This window comes from Rhinopithecus roxellana, chromosome 9, assembly GCF_007565055.1.
Source record: "Rhinopithecus roxellana isolate Shanxi Qingling chromosome 9, ASM756505v1, whole genome shotgun sequence".
NCBI classification, from domain to species: Eukaryota; Metazoa; Chordata; class Mammalia; order Primates; family Cercopithecidae; genus Rhinopithecus; species Rhinopithecus roxellana.
The window spans coordinates 61,693,388-61,712,172 of record NC_044557.1 but is presented as its reverse complement, the minus strand read 5'-3'; the positions used below and the strand labels follow the sequence as shown (position 1 = coordinate 61,712,172).

The window sequence follows — 18,785 nt, the reverse complement described above, 5'->3', positions numbered from 1 at the left end:
TGAGTCTGTTGTGCTGTTTTAAGCCAAATTCTTCATTCTAAAGCATCAGCTGCTCTTGCTGGTAAGGGTCACATAGATGAGTATACGGTGCTAAGACTTTAACTTTTTCTGGGTTGGCCAAGCCACAGCTTCTTGCCTGCTGTCTTGGTACTTTAGTCAGCAGAAGGCCTGCGTGGGCTTCTGGGCAGAAGGTTGCAGATCTGGCTGGTTTCCATACACCATGAGCCATTTAGCAGAAAACTTGGCCAGGGTGCAGAAACACTTTAAGTGATTCCATGGGTGTAGAGACATCCTTGCAATCCTCCTTTTTCCTTCCCTTTTAAAACATGTATCTGAGCTGCCAAAAACCCCTTTTATATGGGCCATGGGCACTGTTTTTGGTGTTTGTTAGGTCTGAAGGGGGAGCCTTGAAAAGCCTTAGCCTGTGCTTTCTGCTGGCAGTTCGTTTGCATGAGTTGCTCTTTCAACACTTTGGCAGACACCTGCCCTCTCCCCTCCAGAACCCAAGACTGCCCACGTGACCAGCACCAATGCAGTTTAATGATATCTAAGTCAGTTTCCAGATTGGCTGCAAAACCTAAACACATCTCTAAAAAACAAAGAGAAAGTACATGTGTTTATAGTCTCATTAGTTTTCCTCTGTCACAAAAAAAAAAAAAAAAATGCTCACTTCACACAGCAAGACTTTCCTCAAATGATGAATAGTTCAAATACAATAATACATCCCTCTATGGAGAAAACTTTAATGGTTACAGTTTATACAGTTACAGTTATAACTGTAATGGTTACAGTTATAATGATCTCTATTGAGATAATTAATAATCAGTATTGTTGGTTAATGAACTGAGGGTAGAGAGGAAAGACAAATGGAATGTTTGGTTAAAGCAGTCAAACTACACAAATATGTTTAGGACTAGAGTAAAAAATGGGGAGGGGGCAGAAAGGCTCGGAGTAGGGGAAATTTCTTTTTCTTCCTTTTCCCTCCCTTCTTCCCTCCATTTCTTCCTTCCTTCCTCCCTCCTTTCTTCCTTTTCTTTCCCTTTCTTTCTTCTCTCTCAAGGGCTAAAGAAACGGGGAGGGGGGCAGAAAGGCTCGGAGTAGGGGAAGTTTCTTTCCCTCCCTCCCTCCCTCCTATTTTTTCGATCCCAGGCTGGAGTGCAGTGGCGTGATCTTGGCTCACTGCAACCTCAGCCTCCCTGGCTCAAGTGATTCTCATGCCTCAGCCTCCCGAGTAGCTGGGATCACAGGCGCATGCCACCATGCCCAGCTAATTTTTCTATTTTTAATAGAGACAGGTTTCACCATGTTGGCCAGGTTGGTCTCAAACTCCTGACCTCAGATTCGCCCACCTCAGCCTCCTCAAGTGCTGAGATTACAGGTGTGAGCCACCGTGCCTAGCCATTTCTTGCATTCTTGAGGATGAAAGGAAGGGGGCAGGAACAAGGATACCAGATTCTGGAGGAGCTGGCGCACATGGTATTCATGTAGGAAGAGGGTGCGGGAAGGAGAGGGACTATTGGCCTTAAGCCTCTTTTATATAACTTGGGATCCTGGAAATCTGACTAGCTTGGTCAACGGAAGCTGTTTCTAGGGTGGACAGACCACAATTTAAGTCAAAGGGTGTGTATGTTTTCCTCTTCCTTCTGCCCCAGCAAACAGACTTGAAAAACTGCAGGAGTAACTGCTTGTTTCTCTGTGGACAACAAAATAGGAGAAAGGGGCTAGATATCAAAATGGATTTGAAATACATTGAAAAGTATTTATTTGGATTAGTAATGAGACAAATACAGTGAACTGCTAAGGCACGTAATTTGCTCTGCTAGGTCATTTTAATCCAACATCACAACCTTCCCATAGTGGAGACAAGAAGGGAACAATTCCTTACTCTGCAGAGGTAAATATGGAGGCAGCTCTTGACCTTAGCCTGGGTTATGCGACGTCAGGAAAAGCCAGCATATGGGATCTTTGAGAACGAAGGGATATGGTGCTATCTGAGTGCTGCATGAACGAGATCAGCAGTCTTGTCTTCTCTCCAACCCTATGTGACTCTCAAAATCAGCACTTCCTTCCATTTGACCATGCATCATTTTTCTTTTTCTTTTTTTTTTCCTGAGATGGAGTCTGCTCTGTTGCCCAGGCTGGAGTGCAGTGGTGCAATCTTAGCTCACTGCAACCTTCACCTCCTGGGCTCAAATTATTCTCCTGCCTCAGCCTCCCAAATAGCTGAGATTACAGGTGTGCACCACCGTGCCCAGATAATTTTTGTATTTTTAGTAGAAATGGGATTTTCCCATGTAGGCTTGTTGGGCTGGTCTCAAACACCTGACCTCAGACGAGGTCTCCCAAAATGTTGGGATTATAGGCATGAGCCACTGTGCCTGGCCTGACCATGTATCATTTTTTATACTGCAAAAATGATTGGGCAAAGAGCTATAAAATCATGGGGAATGCCAGGCATGGTGGCTCATGCCTGTAATCCCAGCACTTTGGGAGGCCAAGGCGGGCGGAGACCATCCTGGCTAACACAGTGAAACCCCCGTCTCTACTAAAAATACAAAAACTGAGCCAGGCATGGTGGCGGGCGCCTGGAGTCCCAGCTCCTCGGGAGGCTGAGGCAGGAGAATGGCGTGAACCCGGGAGGCGGAGCTTGCCGTGAGCTGAGATTGCACCACTGCACTCCAGCCTGGGCGACTGAGGGAGACTCCATCTCAAAAAAAAAAAATATGGGGAACAACATGCAATTAACTGTGATTTCCTATGTCCCTTCCCCAGGGATCATGAAACTATCTGATAGGGCTTTTCCATTATTTTAGTTTTGAGACAAGGTCTCAGTCTATCTTTCAGGCTGGAGTGCAAGTAGCATGATCATGGCCACAGTTCACTGCAGCCTCAACCTCCTGGGCTCAAGTTATCCTCCCATCTCAGCCTCCTGAGTAGCTGGGACTATAGGCACATGCTATGGTACCCAGCTAATTTTTAAATTTTGCAGAGATGAAATCTCACTATGTTGCCCAGGCTGGTCTCTAACTTCTGGGCTCGAGTGATCCTCCTGCCTCCTTCTTCCAAGGTGCTGGGATTATAGCTACTGCCCCCGGCGCCCTCTCCATTTCTAGTAACCCATGTGTTTCACTTTGTGTCAATCTTCTAGACATAATAAAGCTTCAAGAAACAGAATTACTTAGGTAGAGTTTATAAAGAATGCCAATGAGATACATCAAAAGAAATAGCTGAGGCTGATTCTTTGGGATAAAAAGGCCCCTTCCTACCTCTCTTATTTTAATCTCCCTTGGACTGTAGCACAAATCTTAACTGCTTATTAAAAGTACACTATGGACACAAAGCAACCATATGCAAAACAGCTGAACACACGGTTAGGAACATTGGAAGCTTGAGTCTGTTTGACCCCCATTCCTCTTGGCCTAAGATGCTGATCTTATCAGGACTGGGATATTAAAAACACTGTGTGTAGGCCAGGCACGGTGGCTCACGCCTGTAATCCCAGCACTTTGGGAGGCTGAGGGGGGTGGATCATGAGGTCAGGAGTTCAAGACCAGTTTGGCCAAGATGGTGAAACCCCATCTCTACTAAAAATATAAAAATTAGCCAGGCATGGTGGCGGGTGCCTGTAATCCCAGCTACTCAGGAGGCTGAGGCAGGGAATTGCTTGAACCCAGGAGGCAGAGGATGCAGTGCCCCAAGATCGCCCACTGCAGTGAGCAATCTTGGCTCACTGCACTCCAGCATGGGTGACAGAGCGAGACTTTGTCTCAAAAAAACAAACAAACAAACAAACAAAAAACCACTGTGTGTAAAACAAGCAATAAAGCCTACTCCTCAGGCTGAATTGGGTGCATCTGCCTGGCCATATGTGGAGGGAACGGTCCTCAGACACAAACAGCACAGAGTCACAAGGTCATCTTGGATGTGGGCAAACCTCATTTTAATTGCAAAAGACTTCATTTACAGCACATTCAATAATGAACCAACAGGAGAGTTGCTGACTTTGGAACATATGAATATATAAAAATCCCTTGCAATTCAGGTAGTCAAGATAAAAAGCGCATACAAGGAAAACAATCCTCATTTTTCTGAAAACTTTTACATTTTAAAAGGTGACTAGACATACTTGGAAGTTCAAAGTAGTAGGATGTAGCTTGCAGGGAAAGGAAAACCCTTTTCCATGTTGTTAGGCAACAGTACATCAAATATATCCAAATTCCACTTGATAAAGTCAGTTGGATGACCGCCTTGAACCAAGCTAGGGCAGAACAGTTAGTAAAAGCAGGCCCTGGGTGGGGATGCGAATCCAGAAGAGGGGCACCAGATCCCATGCAGTGCCAAGCACATCTGTTCCACCCTCTAACACATACGAGGCACGTCACCCCATGTCCCTGGACACAAGATCCATGAGAACAGTCAGCAGATGGTCACTGCTCCCACGGCCTGGTGCTTTCTAATGGTCTTAATTCAGGCCATGGAGAAAATCCTTTACCACCAAACGCAAACTGTCATTGTACTTAAGTCATAAAGGATGTTGTGGGGGAAATTCTTGTAACACAAACATAAGGACTTCTATTTACCTAATTAAACAATCATTACACAATTGATATTCCTGTTTCCATAAGGTTTTGTTCTCTATGCTGGAATGGCTGAAGAAAAAGTTGTCTATTTTTGGTTTTATTTTACATTTTCAAAAGAGAGGGAACAGAGAGAAAAAATGTGACTAACTGCCCAACTCTGGGGCCCAGCAGGTACAAAAGTAGACTTATCTGACTCTAGGTCCATCAGATTTGGGGGAAGTTTCAGTGCCTAGGGAAGGTTAGTGAAGCCCGTAATATCCCCAATCCTACAGGAAGAATTCCACAGCTAATCTATCACAGTGTTCTAGCAAAGCATATATTGAAAACTACAGTTTTCAACCTATCATCTAAATTTTAAAAAGTAGCATTTCAGCAACAAACAAGCTCAGAGAGCTCATCGCAAAAGTTAAATAACAGAACTATTGCTCAGATGTCTGCAAAGTCAAGCTGCTGCCCTCAGCTCCGCCCACTTGAAGGCTTAGGCAGACACGTAAGGTGGCGGCGGCTCCTTGGCAGCACCATTCACAGTGGCATCATCATACGGGGGTAGCAGCACCTGAGAGGAAAGAGGGACGGCAAGAGTTAGTGTTTCAAGAGCATGTACGTTCCCTGAGGTTTAGCTTTCACTGAACTTTTATGCAACTAAACATGTTCCACAACTTGTACCAAGTTCAATTTTCTAGCAAGTGGATACACTTCATTAAAAGACTTCTTGAATCCTTAAAGGAGCAAATGGAGAGCGACTCTCAAGCCGTGAGTCTTTCCAACCCTGACCATGTGTACCTGGATGGCCAGCGGTCGGTGACTCTAGAAGAAATGGTGAGGGCTCTGAACAGGAAAAAGGACCCCCAGGTGAGTGTGTCCATGTGCACACACAAATAGGACTTGACTGACTACAGTAACCACTCATGGTGAGAACTGCAAAGTGTAGTGAAAATGCCAAGCTTTTGGTATCAGCCTGGATTCAAAGCCTGGGTCAGTCACATTTTATCAGCATAGCCTTGGGTAAGTTACTTAACGTCAGTTTCCGTGTCTATGAAATAAGGATACCTGAGAGTTGGCAGTCTACACACTGGCTGATTTCAGCTTTCTTGGAGTAGAAAATGGAATACAGAATAGTTATATCACCCTTCATTCAGTAAACTAACATTTGTTATGCATCTAGTACGTAACAGTCATTGTGAGTACAAGATAATTAAGACAAAAGACACTCCCTGCCCTTTAGGAGCTCAGAGATGAGAAGACAAAATAAAACCTCACCCCCCTCAAGTGATTTGTGGAAAGCGAAAGACTATTCACAAACAAAACCACACTTGGTTAGATTTTCTATCAGGAATATCATTTATGGTAAAGTGGTATTCATCAATTTTGTTAATTTTCATTTATCTGTCCCTTTAGCTCCTACCAGAACAATACTAAAATTTTAAGTTTGTTTCAAGTTTTTGTCACATTGCGTACACACACACAACACACACACCCCTCCTCTCTAGCTCTACGCACTTCATTACTTCTGTCCTCCCAGTCTTGGGGCTTCTGCAGGGCTGAAGCCGGTCTCACTTCCCCGAGGGTGGGCCAGTGCCTATCTGACAGCAGGAACTCAGATGTCTGCGGAGTGACGGAGGTGCCATTTAGGCCTCTGAAAAGCCTGTATGGTTCCTTCGGCCACCTAGGCAGAGGGCACCTGTACTGGCTAGGGTCCAATCAGAACACAGAAGCCACACAGGGATGTGAATAAAGTTTAATGAACAATTATTAACAGGGGACTGAGGAGCGGGGAACTGACTAATGGGGGGGAAAGAGCACTAATGGATACGAACATTGAAGGAGAGCACTCAGGGAAGGAACAAGCTAGAACAGAAGTCCCCAGGGCTGGGCTGAGACACGGCTGGGGAGGGTGTGGCTGAAGCCCAATGGACAGTGGAGAAGCTTCCAGCTGAACCAGGTAGAGGCCAGTGTGCACAGAAGCGCCTGCGGGAAGCCGTTCCCGGGAGCCACCGCCCGCATTGGAAACCGCCTGAGAGGCAGTGGGTGCTGGCAGGCCTGTCACGAGGAGGTGCTGCCGCCGTCTCCATTCGCACTGGGCCCTGGGGGGCAATGTCAACAAGATCTGAACGCTGCAGAAGCACACAGGAACAGGGGGCAGGCGGGCGGGGGGCAGGGGCTTTCCTCCTCCAGTGCCCCCCCACCCCCCGACGGGCCTGGCTAAACAGGGTCAGGAGGTAAAGGAGGAGTATGTGCAAGGCCCAGCCCACTTCAAGTTAAATGGGACTGTGGAGCTGTGATGCAAGAAGCAGGTAACTGGCCAGCAACACACAGGCAAAGGCAATGCTCCAGAGTCGCGCCCGCCAGCTCCCTGGCCTTTGTTCCTGAAAGAGGTAGTGAGTGACCTTTGCCTATGTGCTAGATACTTTACATGTCAGGTATTACTCAAGGCACAGACTCTGTGACAAATGTTCAGCATTGCCCACGTGGAAAAGGAATGGAGTAGGCAAGATACACTCAGTACAGAACACACGCCTGAGGCAAGGAAGCACAGCAGGAAACCAGGTCCAACAAACCAGCACCCACTGAGCACCTAGGTGTCCAGGGCACTCAGTCACAGCGACTTGAACCTGAAAACATGTCTGTTTAGGGGCCTGCAGTCTAGCAGACACAGGTAAAACTCATCATGAGCAATGTGTGGATGTAGACAAGATAGGAAAAGACAGACAAGGACAACCAATTTAAGCTGGGGAGTCAAGGAAGGCCTCTCAGTAGGATGACCAGGCATGCAGTAAAGAGGATGACATTCCAGCAGGGAGTTAAGAGAGAAGCAGGACACAGGGCACTTTCTAGAAACTGCAAGGGGTTCACTACATTGAACACCAAAGGGAGAATGTTGCAGAGATGAAGTTGGATAGGAAAGGGTCAGCACATGAAGAGAGAGCCTCATGGTCGACCTTGACAAATTCTAGCCAGTATCTAACAACAGCATCTCCACTAGCAATTCCACAAGTGTCTGCTTGAGCTGCAGGAAGAAAAAAGTATTCTCTAAAACAAAGCAACAGCTGTCTTCTCCGCGTGTGCATATTGGACTTCAGGACTGAGCCCCCAGCGCACATATGTGTGCGTGCATTAGATACAGCAACTTATAACAAGTGGAAACAGCTGTGACCAGCACCAGAAATATTAAATTTTAGCATGACTGAGCTTCAACACAATGCCCCACCACTGCATTAAACAATTAACTGATTCATATACTTATCTTTAGATAAATTATCCTAAATCACGGTACAGCTACTTAAACGTTTAAAACATAGAGATGGGGTCTTGCCACATTGCCCAGGCTGGTATAGAACTCCTGGCCTCAAGTGATCCTCCCACCTCAGCCTCCCAAAGTGTTGGGATTACAGGCATGAGCCACTGTGCCCGACCTGTAGAGCTACTTAAAAGGTAAAAATCAGCTATCATATCCATCCACCATTTTTTTCTGAGCAAAACACAATATTCAAATCAAAAATCTGCAAAATGTTCACAGAAGATTAACATAAAATATTCTTGAAAAAAAAAATGATGCTGCAAATCTGCCTTTTGTTTGTCAAAATAAAACTTTCACATTACATTTGGCAGTCTGTCACTATTTCTTGTGATTCATCTTCAAACTCGTTTTAAAGTTTCATTTTAAATCAATGCTTTAACATCTTTTTTTTTTTTTTTTAAGACAGAGTCTTGCTCTGTCACCCAGGCTGGAGTGCAGCAGCATGATCTTGACTGACTGCAACCTCCGCCTCCTGGGTTCAAGCAATTCTCCTGCCTCAGCCTCCCAAATAGCTGGGATTACAGGTGCCTGCCACCACACCCATCTAATTCTTAGTTTTAGCAAAGACGGGGTTTCACCACGTTGGCCAGGCTGGTCCCGAACTTCTGCCCTCAGGTGATCCACCTGCCTCAGCCTCCCAAAGTACAGGGATTATAGGTGTAAGCCACCATGGCTAGCCAGTCAGTACTTTAACATCCTGATAGTCTTTTCTTTCAAATATTCTATTGCCTTGGACCTTTAATCCAAAGCTTAAGATACTTGGAGAAGAATTTCTCCTTTCATTAAAGTTTCTGACACCCTCCCTTGTTTTCACTTTTCCTTCAACACATACTACATACTGATTGCAAAATATTCTCCAGATGACGCCTTTGGACTACTTTCAAAGGTTCCCCACATGGCATTGATTTTCAATCCTTATAGGGGCAGTATCATCTTTTTATCTAAGTGTTGCTGATATTATTGACGATTTAAAGGAAGGGCTGGTGAAGGAAGCATTGCCACAGTTTCTACTGCAGTCTATTCACTACAAACACTTCTATTTTTCTTTTCTACAAGGATCAGTCAAGTACTCCAAAATCTGAGAAAATAAGTATAGGATCAATGAACACAGAATGTGCCCATTAAGATGCCATATAACAAAACTGGTGACAACTCTATTATTCTGACATTTGTGGAAGCTGGTGTTAGTTAAAACCACTCTTTTTGTTTTTAAAAATTTAACCATTCACAATGAATGGTCAAAAATAATCTCTGAGAACTAAGAATATAGGTCCTGTCCTACTTCTGAAGTCACTTCTTGACAAGCAGCAGCTACTCAAGGAGCATCTAGATAAACATACTCATGAGTTTAAAACCACAACCACAGACTGCTTTAGGTCAAGCAATGCTTAATACAACCAAATTCTAATCTAAGTTCAGTTTCTTGGAGTTGGTTTTAACATGAGTTCAGCTACGGAATGGCTGGATGACAGTGGAACTCTCTTCCACACAGAAGGAAAAATCCCCCTAATGCCCTCAGAAGTTCTTTAGGAAGATTATCCTCTGTCTATATATAATGTCTCTTCTACTGAAGTTGTTATGCTAGGTGACAGCCTACTGGTGGGAAAGAAACTCATCATTCATTCCAATTCAACTCAACAAAGATTCAGAATGTTACCAGAGGTAACTTCATTCTTCTTAGCTACATCAACATATAGAACAGTTGTGGGGAGAAATAAATCAAAAGTTGCAAAATCTGACATCCTAGAATAAAACTGATTCCAACTAGGCCAAAATCCACAAAACATTAATAATTTGGGGAAACTGGCTGGGTATAGTGGCTCATGCCTATAATCCCAACAGTCTGGGAAGTTGAGTGAGGTGAGTGTATGTTTGAACCCATGAGTTTGAGACCACCCTGGGCAAAATAGCAAGACTCCATCTCTATTTAAATTTTAAAGCATTTTTGGGAAAACAAATTCACTCCATCAAATAATAATAAATGCATCCTGGCTAACACGGTGAAACCCCGTCTCTACTAAAAATACAAAAACTAGCCGGGCGAGGTGGCGGGCGCCTGTAGGTAGTCCCAGCTACTCGGGAGGCTGAGGCAGGAGAATGGCGTAAACCCGGGAGGCGGAGCTTGCAGTGAGCTGAGATCTGGCCACTGCACTCCAGTATGGGCGACAGAGCGAGGCTCCGCCTCAAAAAAAAAAAAATAAAAAAAAAAATAATAATAAATGACAAAATGCTCAGGAGGGAAGAACTATTTATTGGTAAACACAAAAAATACTTAGGCCCAGCACGGTGGCTCACACTGTAATTCCAGTACTTTGGGAGGCCGAGGCGGGTGGATCACCTGAGGTACAGAGTTCGAGACCAGCCTGACCAACATGGAGAAACCCTGTTTCTACTAAAAATACAAAATTAGCCAAGCATGGTGGCACATGCCTGTAATCCCAGCTACTTGGGAGGCTGACGCAGGAGGATTACTTGAACCCGGGAAGTGGCAGTTGTGGTGAGCTGAGATCACGCCACTGCACTCCAGCTTGGGCAACAAGAGCAAAACTCCATCCAAAAAAAAAAAAAAAGGAAGGAAGGAAGGAGGGAGGGAGGGCGGGAGGGAGGGAGGGAAGGAAGGAAAATATTTGGATACTAAGGTTAGAACTGGACTTTTACTGTAATATTAGTTAAGTCACTAAAGGCTTCTTTGGAATTCTACAGTTGCTAGCATTACATTCCCAAAAGTATGAAGTATAAATTACACAAGGGTCTTCAGACATTCATAAAAATGTATCACAAAACGTTAAAAGATATGATTGTGTTGGTGTGGTGGCTCACACCTGTAACTCCAACACTTTTGGAAGCCAAAGCAGGAGGACTGCTTGAGTTCAGGAGTTCCAGAACAGTGTGGACAACATAGCAAGACCCTGTCTCTACAAAAAATACAAAAATTAGCCTTAGGAGGCTGAGGTGGGAGGACTGAGCCCAAGGGGTTGAGGTTGCAGTGAACCATGATCGCACCACTGTACTCCAACCTAGGTGACAGAGCAAGACCCTGTCAAGGGCGGAAGGAAGGAAGGAAGGAAGCAAGGACGGAAGGATGGAAGGAGGAAAGGAAGGAGGGAGGGAAGGAAGGAGGGAGGGAGGGAAGGAAGGAGGGAGGGAAGGAAGGCGGGCAGAAGATAGTGGATCGAAGCCACACTCGTAAGGGTTGGATTTTTCTGTATAAGTGTTGAGTTGTGGTGGTCAAAATGTAATAGTTACAAGTAGTAGGGCTAGTAGGGTGTTGATTGTTAAGGCTAATGTTAGGCTAATTACTCTTTTTCGAATGCTGTCGAAACTAGCTGATGGAACTCAACGGTACTGTTTATACTAAAAGAGTAAGATCCTCATCAGTAGATAGAAATGTACAGGAATAATCACACTACATCTACAAAATGTCAGTATCAGGCGGCAGCTTCGAAGCCAAAATGGTGGTTGGATGTAAAGTGATAAAATAATTGGCGGATAAGGCAGATAAGGAATGTTGATTCAATGATAACATGAAATCCGTGAAAGCCTGTGGCTATAAAAAATGTTGAACCATAAACTCCATCGGAAATAGTAAAGGGTGCTTCAAAGTATTCTGAGATTTGTAGGAGGGTACAGTAGATACCTAGTAAAATTGTAATAAGTAGTGCTTTAATTGTTTTCGATTAAACTGTGATAAGCTCAAGTAATTGAAACTCCTGATGCGAGCAATATGGACGTGTTTAAGAGTGGTACTTCTAGGGGGTTTAGAGGAGTAATGCCTGTTGGGGGTCAATGTCCTCCTAGTTGTGGAGTGTGGGCTAGGCTAGAGTGATAAAATGCTCAGAAGAATCCAGCGAAGAAGATTTCTGAGATGATAAACAAAATTATTCTGTAGCAGAGGCCTTTTTGGACAGGTGTTGTGTGATGGCCTTGGTACATACTTTCTTGGACAATGTCACATCTTCATTGGTATACGGTCAGTGTGTTAGTTAGCAGGCCTAGTGTTAGTAGGGTGATAGAGTAGAAGTGAAATCACACAGCCAAGCCGGATGTTATCAGGAGGGCTGAGAGGGCCCCTGTTAGTGGTCAGGGGCTGGGTTTAACTATGTGGTAGGCATGCGATTCGTGGGTCATTAGGTATTGTCATGTGTATTGTCATGTAAATAGAGGCTTAGTAAGAATGTAAAAACAGGCTTGAATTAGGGCAACGGCGATCTCCAGGGTGGTTAGTAGGATTAGGATTATAAAGATAATTGAAGGTGTGGGCAGATTAATGGTTGGCAGTGCTAGTGTGGCAGTTCCAATCAAGTGTATGAGTAGGTGGCCTGCTGTGATACTGGCAGTTAGGTGTACAGCCAGGGATATTGGCTGGATAAACAGGCTAATGGTTTCAATGATTACTAGTATAGGGATAAGGGGTATGGGTGTGCCTTGTGGTAAAAAGTGAGCTAAAGAGTTTTTAGTTTTAAAGCCAAGGCCTGTAATTACTGTGTTTGTTCATAGAGGGATTGCTATGGCTAGATTTATGGATAATTGGGTAGTTGGTGTAAACGAATGGGGTGAGAGTCTGAGGAGGTTTGTTGTGGTAATAAAGATAACTAGGGATGTTAGTATAAGGGATCAGGTTCGTCCTTTGACATTATGAATTATCATTATTTGTTTTAGGGTAAGTTGAATTCATCATTGCTGAGTAGTGATTATTCAGTTACTGATAAGGTGTTTGGAAGTTGGAATTAGTAGGGAGGGGAATTAAAATAATTGGTACTACAGCACATAGACCTAAAATTGTCCAGGCAATAAATGGGGTAAGTAGATTTTTGTTCATTTTGATTCTCAAGGGCTGTCATGATTTTGTATATCAATTATTTTTGGTGAGGAAGGTAGATGATAATTTGTGCTTTAGTTGAATGGTGAGGAATAGTGTAAAGAGCATGGATACAATAATAGCAGGTCATGTGGAGGATACCTAGTTGAGGCATCTCACTGCAGAGAGATATTATTTCTCTCGTTCTTTAACTTAAAAGGTTAATGCTGGGGCAGCTGTACAGTGGATCTGTGGAGAGTTCACAGCGGGCTTATAGAGTGAAGGTGCAATACACATACGGGATGAAGGTACAGTAGATCTACAGCATGAATACAGGCCCTATTTCGAAGATTTTTAGTGGAATTAGTTCTAGAACAATAGGTATAAAACTATGGTTGGCTCCACAGATTTCTGAGCACTGTCCATAGTAGACGCCTGGCCATACAGCTGATAAAGCAGCGGAGAAAATGGGGGGGAGGAGTGAGAGTTACATCCGATTCAAAAGGCATCTCACACTGATATTCAGCAACTAGCAAAGCAGACTATTATTTTTAAATATGAAGGTAAGTACAGAAGAAATGAGTGAAAGAGGTGAGAGTGTTTTCTGCTGGGGTGAAAAAGTAGAGGATGGGGGAGGGAGTGATGGGACGATTAAAAAACAAACCTTTTGATTCTGATTGTTAGGGATATGTGTGCAATATGGTGTTAAAAGCAACATTTTAAAAATAAAAAGATAATCATGGCAGTCAAAATGGAAAGAGGAAGTCAGTCATCATGGGGAAGCTTTCAGCCTGAGGATGTGGGCAGGCGAAGACTACCCATTCCTTCAGCCTTCCCAGTTGGCAGGTGACTTTTAAGCTTTTACCTACAAGCTTCTGCAAGGGCCTGGGAAACAACTCAACTTGTCAAAGACGCGACTTTCAACACAAGGAAGGGCAGTAGGGCCTGAACACGTGCAGTATAGACCCTAAGTAAAGCAAGGGGGAGTACCGTGCTGTTTGAAGTCATTTCCTTGGAGCTGACATGTTTGCAGACAGAAGTCTTCCGGTTCTGTGAAACCCCACCTCCACATTGAGACGTAATCTAGAAGCAAGCACCCAAAACCCCAATGGAAACCAGAGAACTAGGATGCCAGCTGTTTCAGGATGGTGGGAACATGTTAATACCAATGAATTCCATGAGCATGAGCTCACTGCTGAACTTCTTTGGTTGAGAAATGAGTTATAGTATTAGAACAGCATTGGCTGGATGCAGAAGCTCACACCTGTAATCCCAGCACTTTGGGAGGCCAAGGCAGCCAGATGGTTTGAGCCCAGGAGTTCGGGACCAGCCTAGCCAACATAGCAAGATCCCATCTCAACAATAACAAAAAGAAAAAGTAGCTGGGTGTGGTGGTACGTGCATGTAATCCCAGCTACTTGGGAGACTGGGGTGGGAGGATCACTTGAGCCCTGGAGGGTTGAGGCTGCAGTGAGCCATGATCATGCCACTGCACTCCAGCCGGTATGACAGAGACCCCCCTCCCCATCCCGCGCCACCCCCCACAAAAATCATCATGCAAAATAAGACAACTGAATGTTAAAACCACCCAGAAATAAGGCAAAATGGAAATTTATTGGGTTATACGGTTTTTATTTCTACATACACAGATAGACAAAAAGGGAAAGAGGAGAAGGTGTCAGTTTCTTTTTTTGTAGTAAACTAAAATAGGAATTTATAGAATGGATCTTTGTATAAATGACAGCAGGTAATAATGTATATAAATAACAGCTTCAGCTACTATTCAAGACTTTAGCAACTGTTTTGTAAGCTATTTATTTATTTATTTATTTGAGATGGAGTTTTGCTCGTTGCCCAGGCTGGAGTGCAATGGCGCAATCTTGGCTCACTGCAACCTCCGCCTTCTGGGTTCAAGACATTCTCCTGCCTCAGCCTCCCAAGTAGTTGGGATTACATGCGCCCGCCACCGTGCCAGGCTAATTTTTTTATTTCTAGTACAGACAGAGTTTCACCATGTTGGCCAGGCTGGTCTCAAACTCCTGACCTCAGGTCATCTGCCCACTTTAGCCTCCCAAAGTACTGGGATTACAGGTGTGAGCCATGCGCCCGGCCAGCAGATGATTTATTTTCCACTATAGTTTAATAAATACAAGTTTTGGGTTTTTTGTTGTTGTTGTTTTGTTTTTTGTGGGTTTTTCTGAAATGGAGTCTCACTCTGTTGCCAGGCTGGAGTCCAGTAGCGCAATCTCGGCTCACTGCAATCTCCGCCCCCCAGGTTCAAGTGACTCCCTTGTCTCAGCCTCCTGAGTAGCTGGGACTACAAGCGCACACCACCATGGCCAGCTAATTTTTTGTATTTTAGTAGAGACAGGGTTTCACCATGTTGGCCAGGATGGTCTCGATCTCCTGACGTCATGATCCGCCCGCTGCAGCCTCCCAAAGTGCTGGGATTACAGGCGTGAGCCACAGCGCCCGGCCAAATATAAATTTTGATTTAGATATTACGTAAGGGCCAGGCATGGTGGCTCACACCTGTAATCCTAACACTTTGGGAGGCCGAGCCGGATGAATTACTTGAGGTCAAAAGTTAGAGAACAGCCTGGCCAAGATGGTGAAACCTCATCTCTAAATACAAAATATAAAATTTAGCCGGGTGTGGTGGCATATACCTGTAGTCCCAGCTACTGAGGAGGCTGAGGCATGGGAATTGCTGGAACCCAGGAGGTGGAGGTTGCAGTGAGTCAAGATCGCACCACCACACTCCAGCCTGTGTGAGAGAGCGAGACTCTATCTTTAAAAAAAAAATTATATAAGGGAGCACTAAAACGTTTGCAGGAAAAAGATATCCTTACAAAAACCCCAAAGATTAGGCCGGGTGCAGTGGCTCATGCCTGTAATCCCAGCACTTTGGGAGGCCAAGGCGGGCAGATCACAAGGTAAGGAGTTAGAAACCAGCCTGGCCAATATGGTGAAATTCTGTCTCTACTAAAAACACAAAAATTAGCTGAGTGTGGTGGCGAGCGCCTGTAGTCCCAGCTACTCGGGAGGCTGAGGCAGGAGAAATGCTTGAACCAAGGAGGCAGAGCTTACAGTGAGCTGAGATTGCACCACTGCACTCCAGCCTGGGCAACAGAGCAAGACTCAAAACAACAACAAAAAACAAAGATTAGGTATTCCTGTTTGCTGCCCCTCCTGCAGGAGGGAATAGTTCAATTCAGATCTATCCAAGCCAAAAGCAGGGGCTACTGAACAATCTGGAATGTTTCAGATAACTGTCCTACAGTTGCCTAGAAAACTCAGCCTACATTTCTAGTAAGGCTGGGGTTGGTAAACTATGTGGGCCAAATAGGGCCTGTCACCATTTTACTGCATGGCCTGGGAGCTAAGAACTTTTTAAATGTCATTTCATGGTTGAAGGAAAAAAAATTCAAAAGAAAAATGTTTTGCGACATGTGAAAATCATTTGAAATTCAAAATTCAGTGTCCCTAAGTAAAGGTTTATCGGGACCTAGCCACATTCATTCACGTATACTATCTACAGCTGCTTTTCAGCTTCATCAGCAAAGTCGAACCAAAGCCTGAAATATTTACTGTCTAGCCCTTTACAGAAAAAGTTTGCCTTTGCCTGCACTAAGGAAAAGCACTACCCTCAATTGTGACCTTGGAAGATGTGATGTCAGATGAGAAAGTACAGTCCCTAAGCAATCTCATTTTTTTTCTTTTTTTGAGACGGAGTTTCGCTCTTTTTGCCCAGGCTGGAGTGCAATGGCATGATCTCAGCTCACCGCAACCTCCGCCTCCTGAGTTCAAGTGATTCTCCTGCCTCAGCCTCTTGAGTAGCGGGATTACAGGTATGCGCCACCATGCTTGGCTAATTTTTGTAGTTTTAGTAGAGACGGGGTTTCTCCATGTTGGTCAGGCTGGTCTTGTTCTTCCGACCTCAGGTGATCCACCTGCCTCGGCCTCCCAAAGTGCTGGGATTACAGGCGTGAGCCACCGCGCCCAGCCAGCAATCTCACTATTTAAGGGCACTTAAGTCTTCCAAAGGTCCATTCCAATTACTCCCAAGTAGCCAAAATATGTTTTCTTTTCCACCATGTAAAACCAATCACCTATAATGCGTCCTGTTTAAAATATGCAGTGTTTACATCAAATATTTATCTTATATTGGTCACACCACATTTGCCTGTTGTGAGATTCCTTTACTTAAGCCAAACAGAAAAGGGGAGATAAGTGAATTATGAACCTCTGTGAGTAACTGGAATAACCATGTGGGCATTCACATCGCAAGTATTTTCAATTGGGTCCAAAAATTATAAAATACCAATACAGTGGCCCAAACTGAAAGTTAAAATGGTTCTACACACTTAAGTATTTATAATAGTTAAGCAAATACTGGATATCTAAATATTGAGGAAATGGAATAAGCAGCGTGCTATCACCTCGGTAACCCCATCAAAGACATCTCAGCAGCTGCCTCTCCATGTTCCTGAAGCCTGAATGTGCTACGCCACCTACTGTACACATCTCATTCATGACAACAACCGTTACGGGGGCTCCAATCCCACCACGCCCAGCTGCTGCTGCAGAACGTGGGCTGGAAAAGGAGGGATGCAGGGACTACTCATAACCTTGGATCTCAGATTCCCATTTCACCTGCCTCCACCAGCCCACATCCTTCCCTGCCACCTCCCTTGCAATAATGGAAAGGGAAATACATTCCCAGAAACCTTTCCTAAAATGTAAAAATATAAAATTCCATGCCTCATTTGTCCCTAGAGTAAAATCAATATGGACTCTGAGGCAAGTTGTGTGTGTGTGTTTTATAGTAAAATGGTTCATAACGAAAACTAGGTTGGTTTAAAGCTTTCAGAACTTTAGGTTTCAAATATCCATGGGTTGATCTGACTGCTCTAGACGTCCTCTCGAACACACTCTGAGATCCCCCAGAAGCAAAGCCTCCTGAAGTTTACAAGTGCTTGTATAGTTTTCTCGAATGTTGCTCTGGGATGAAATAACTGGAAAGTTATATGGCTCAGAGATAATTTCCAGCAGACCAGGACATTTAAAATTTTATTGTTGGAAGAATATTATTATGCAGAAGGAAAGAAATAGGAGCCGAGTTAATGTCACATACTGTCAGATTGAACCTCAGAATTACAGCCAAGGAAAAGGTTTTGGGAGAAAAATCTCAGGAGCATGTAGTCCAATCTTACCCATGATGCTCTGATACTGGAGCCAACAGATAAGTCTATCTGAAGCTGTGTCCGCGTATGACAACATCGGGAGAATGCGGAGACTGGGGTATGGGAAGGAGGACTGTGTAGCACAACTATATAGATAAGGCAGCTGCCCTGGTATGCAAAATTTACTTTTAACCTTTCTTTTTCTTCCACCTCTTTTCTCTGAGTCACCCACCCCTCCCTTCCACTGTGTGAAAAGGTATAAACTAGCAAACAAACAACAAACCAGAAAATCCCACTGCTTTTAAAGTTTGTGACTGTACTCGAGAAGAACTGTCTGAATGAAAAAGTGTCCACGTTTCACTCCTCATCCTGGGCAATACACCCAGACACTGCGGTGAGAACACATGGCCCCAGCTGCCATCCCAACTGGACAACAGTCAGGAGGAGGTGAGTGGGTCAGAACAGCCTCCAGCCAAGCTGATCAGGTTGTAGTCCCCCTCCTGCCACTCAACTAGCAGGTTGACCTTGGGAGTTACCCTCTTGGTGCCTCAGTTTCCTCTTTTGCAACACAGGAACTAATAGGACCTAGTACATGAAGGACTCTTGTGTGATTGAGTTAATCTATGTAAAGCACTCAGCATAAGGCCTGGTGGGCAGCAACTGCCACATGTCTGCGGAGAAACCTATGATACAAACCCTAAAGTAGGGAGATCTAAGAGATGCAGAGTAGAGAGCATCAATGCAGTCACTCAACCCTCACCGGATGGCACCGGTGGGCACACTGTTGAGGAGATGAGGGCATCAAAAGATGGCTGGGCCGGATGATGTTCAAGGTGTTACCCTACCCTGTAAGTGCGTGATTGTATATGTTACATTAAGTGATAGTCACATACAAGAGAGCTCCTGTCATGCCAGTTCCCTCA

At 44.5% G+C, this 18,785-nt stretch overlaps 1 protein-coding gene across 1 annotated transcript in view; it reads right to left on the bottom strand.

The window, feature by feature from the left end:
• Nucleotides 1-3,918: 3,918 nt before the first annotated feature.
• The window catches only part of LAPTM4B (lysosomal protein transmembrane 4 beta), an 81,411-nt gene continuing 66,544 nt past the window's right edge, over nt 3,919-18,785 (bottom strand). Inside the window, 1 exon segment of the mRNA XM_030937641.1 lies at nt 3,919-5,136. Within this exon segment, the coding sequence (XP_030793501.1) occupies nt 5,059-5,136 (78 nt within the window). The 3' untranslated portion in view covers nt 3,919-5,058.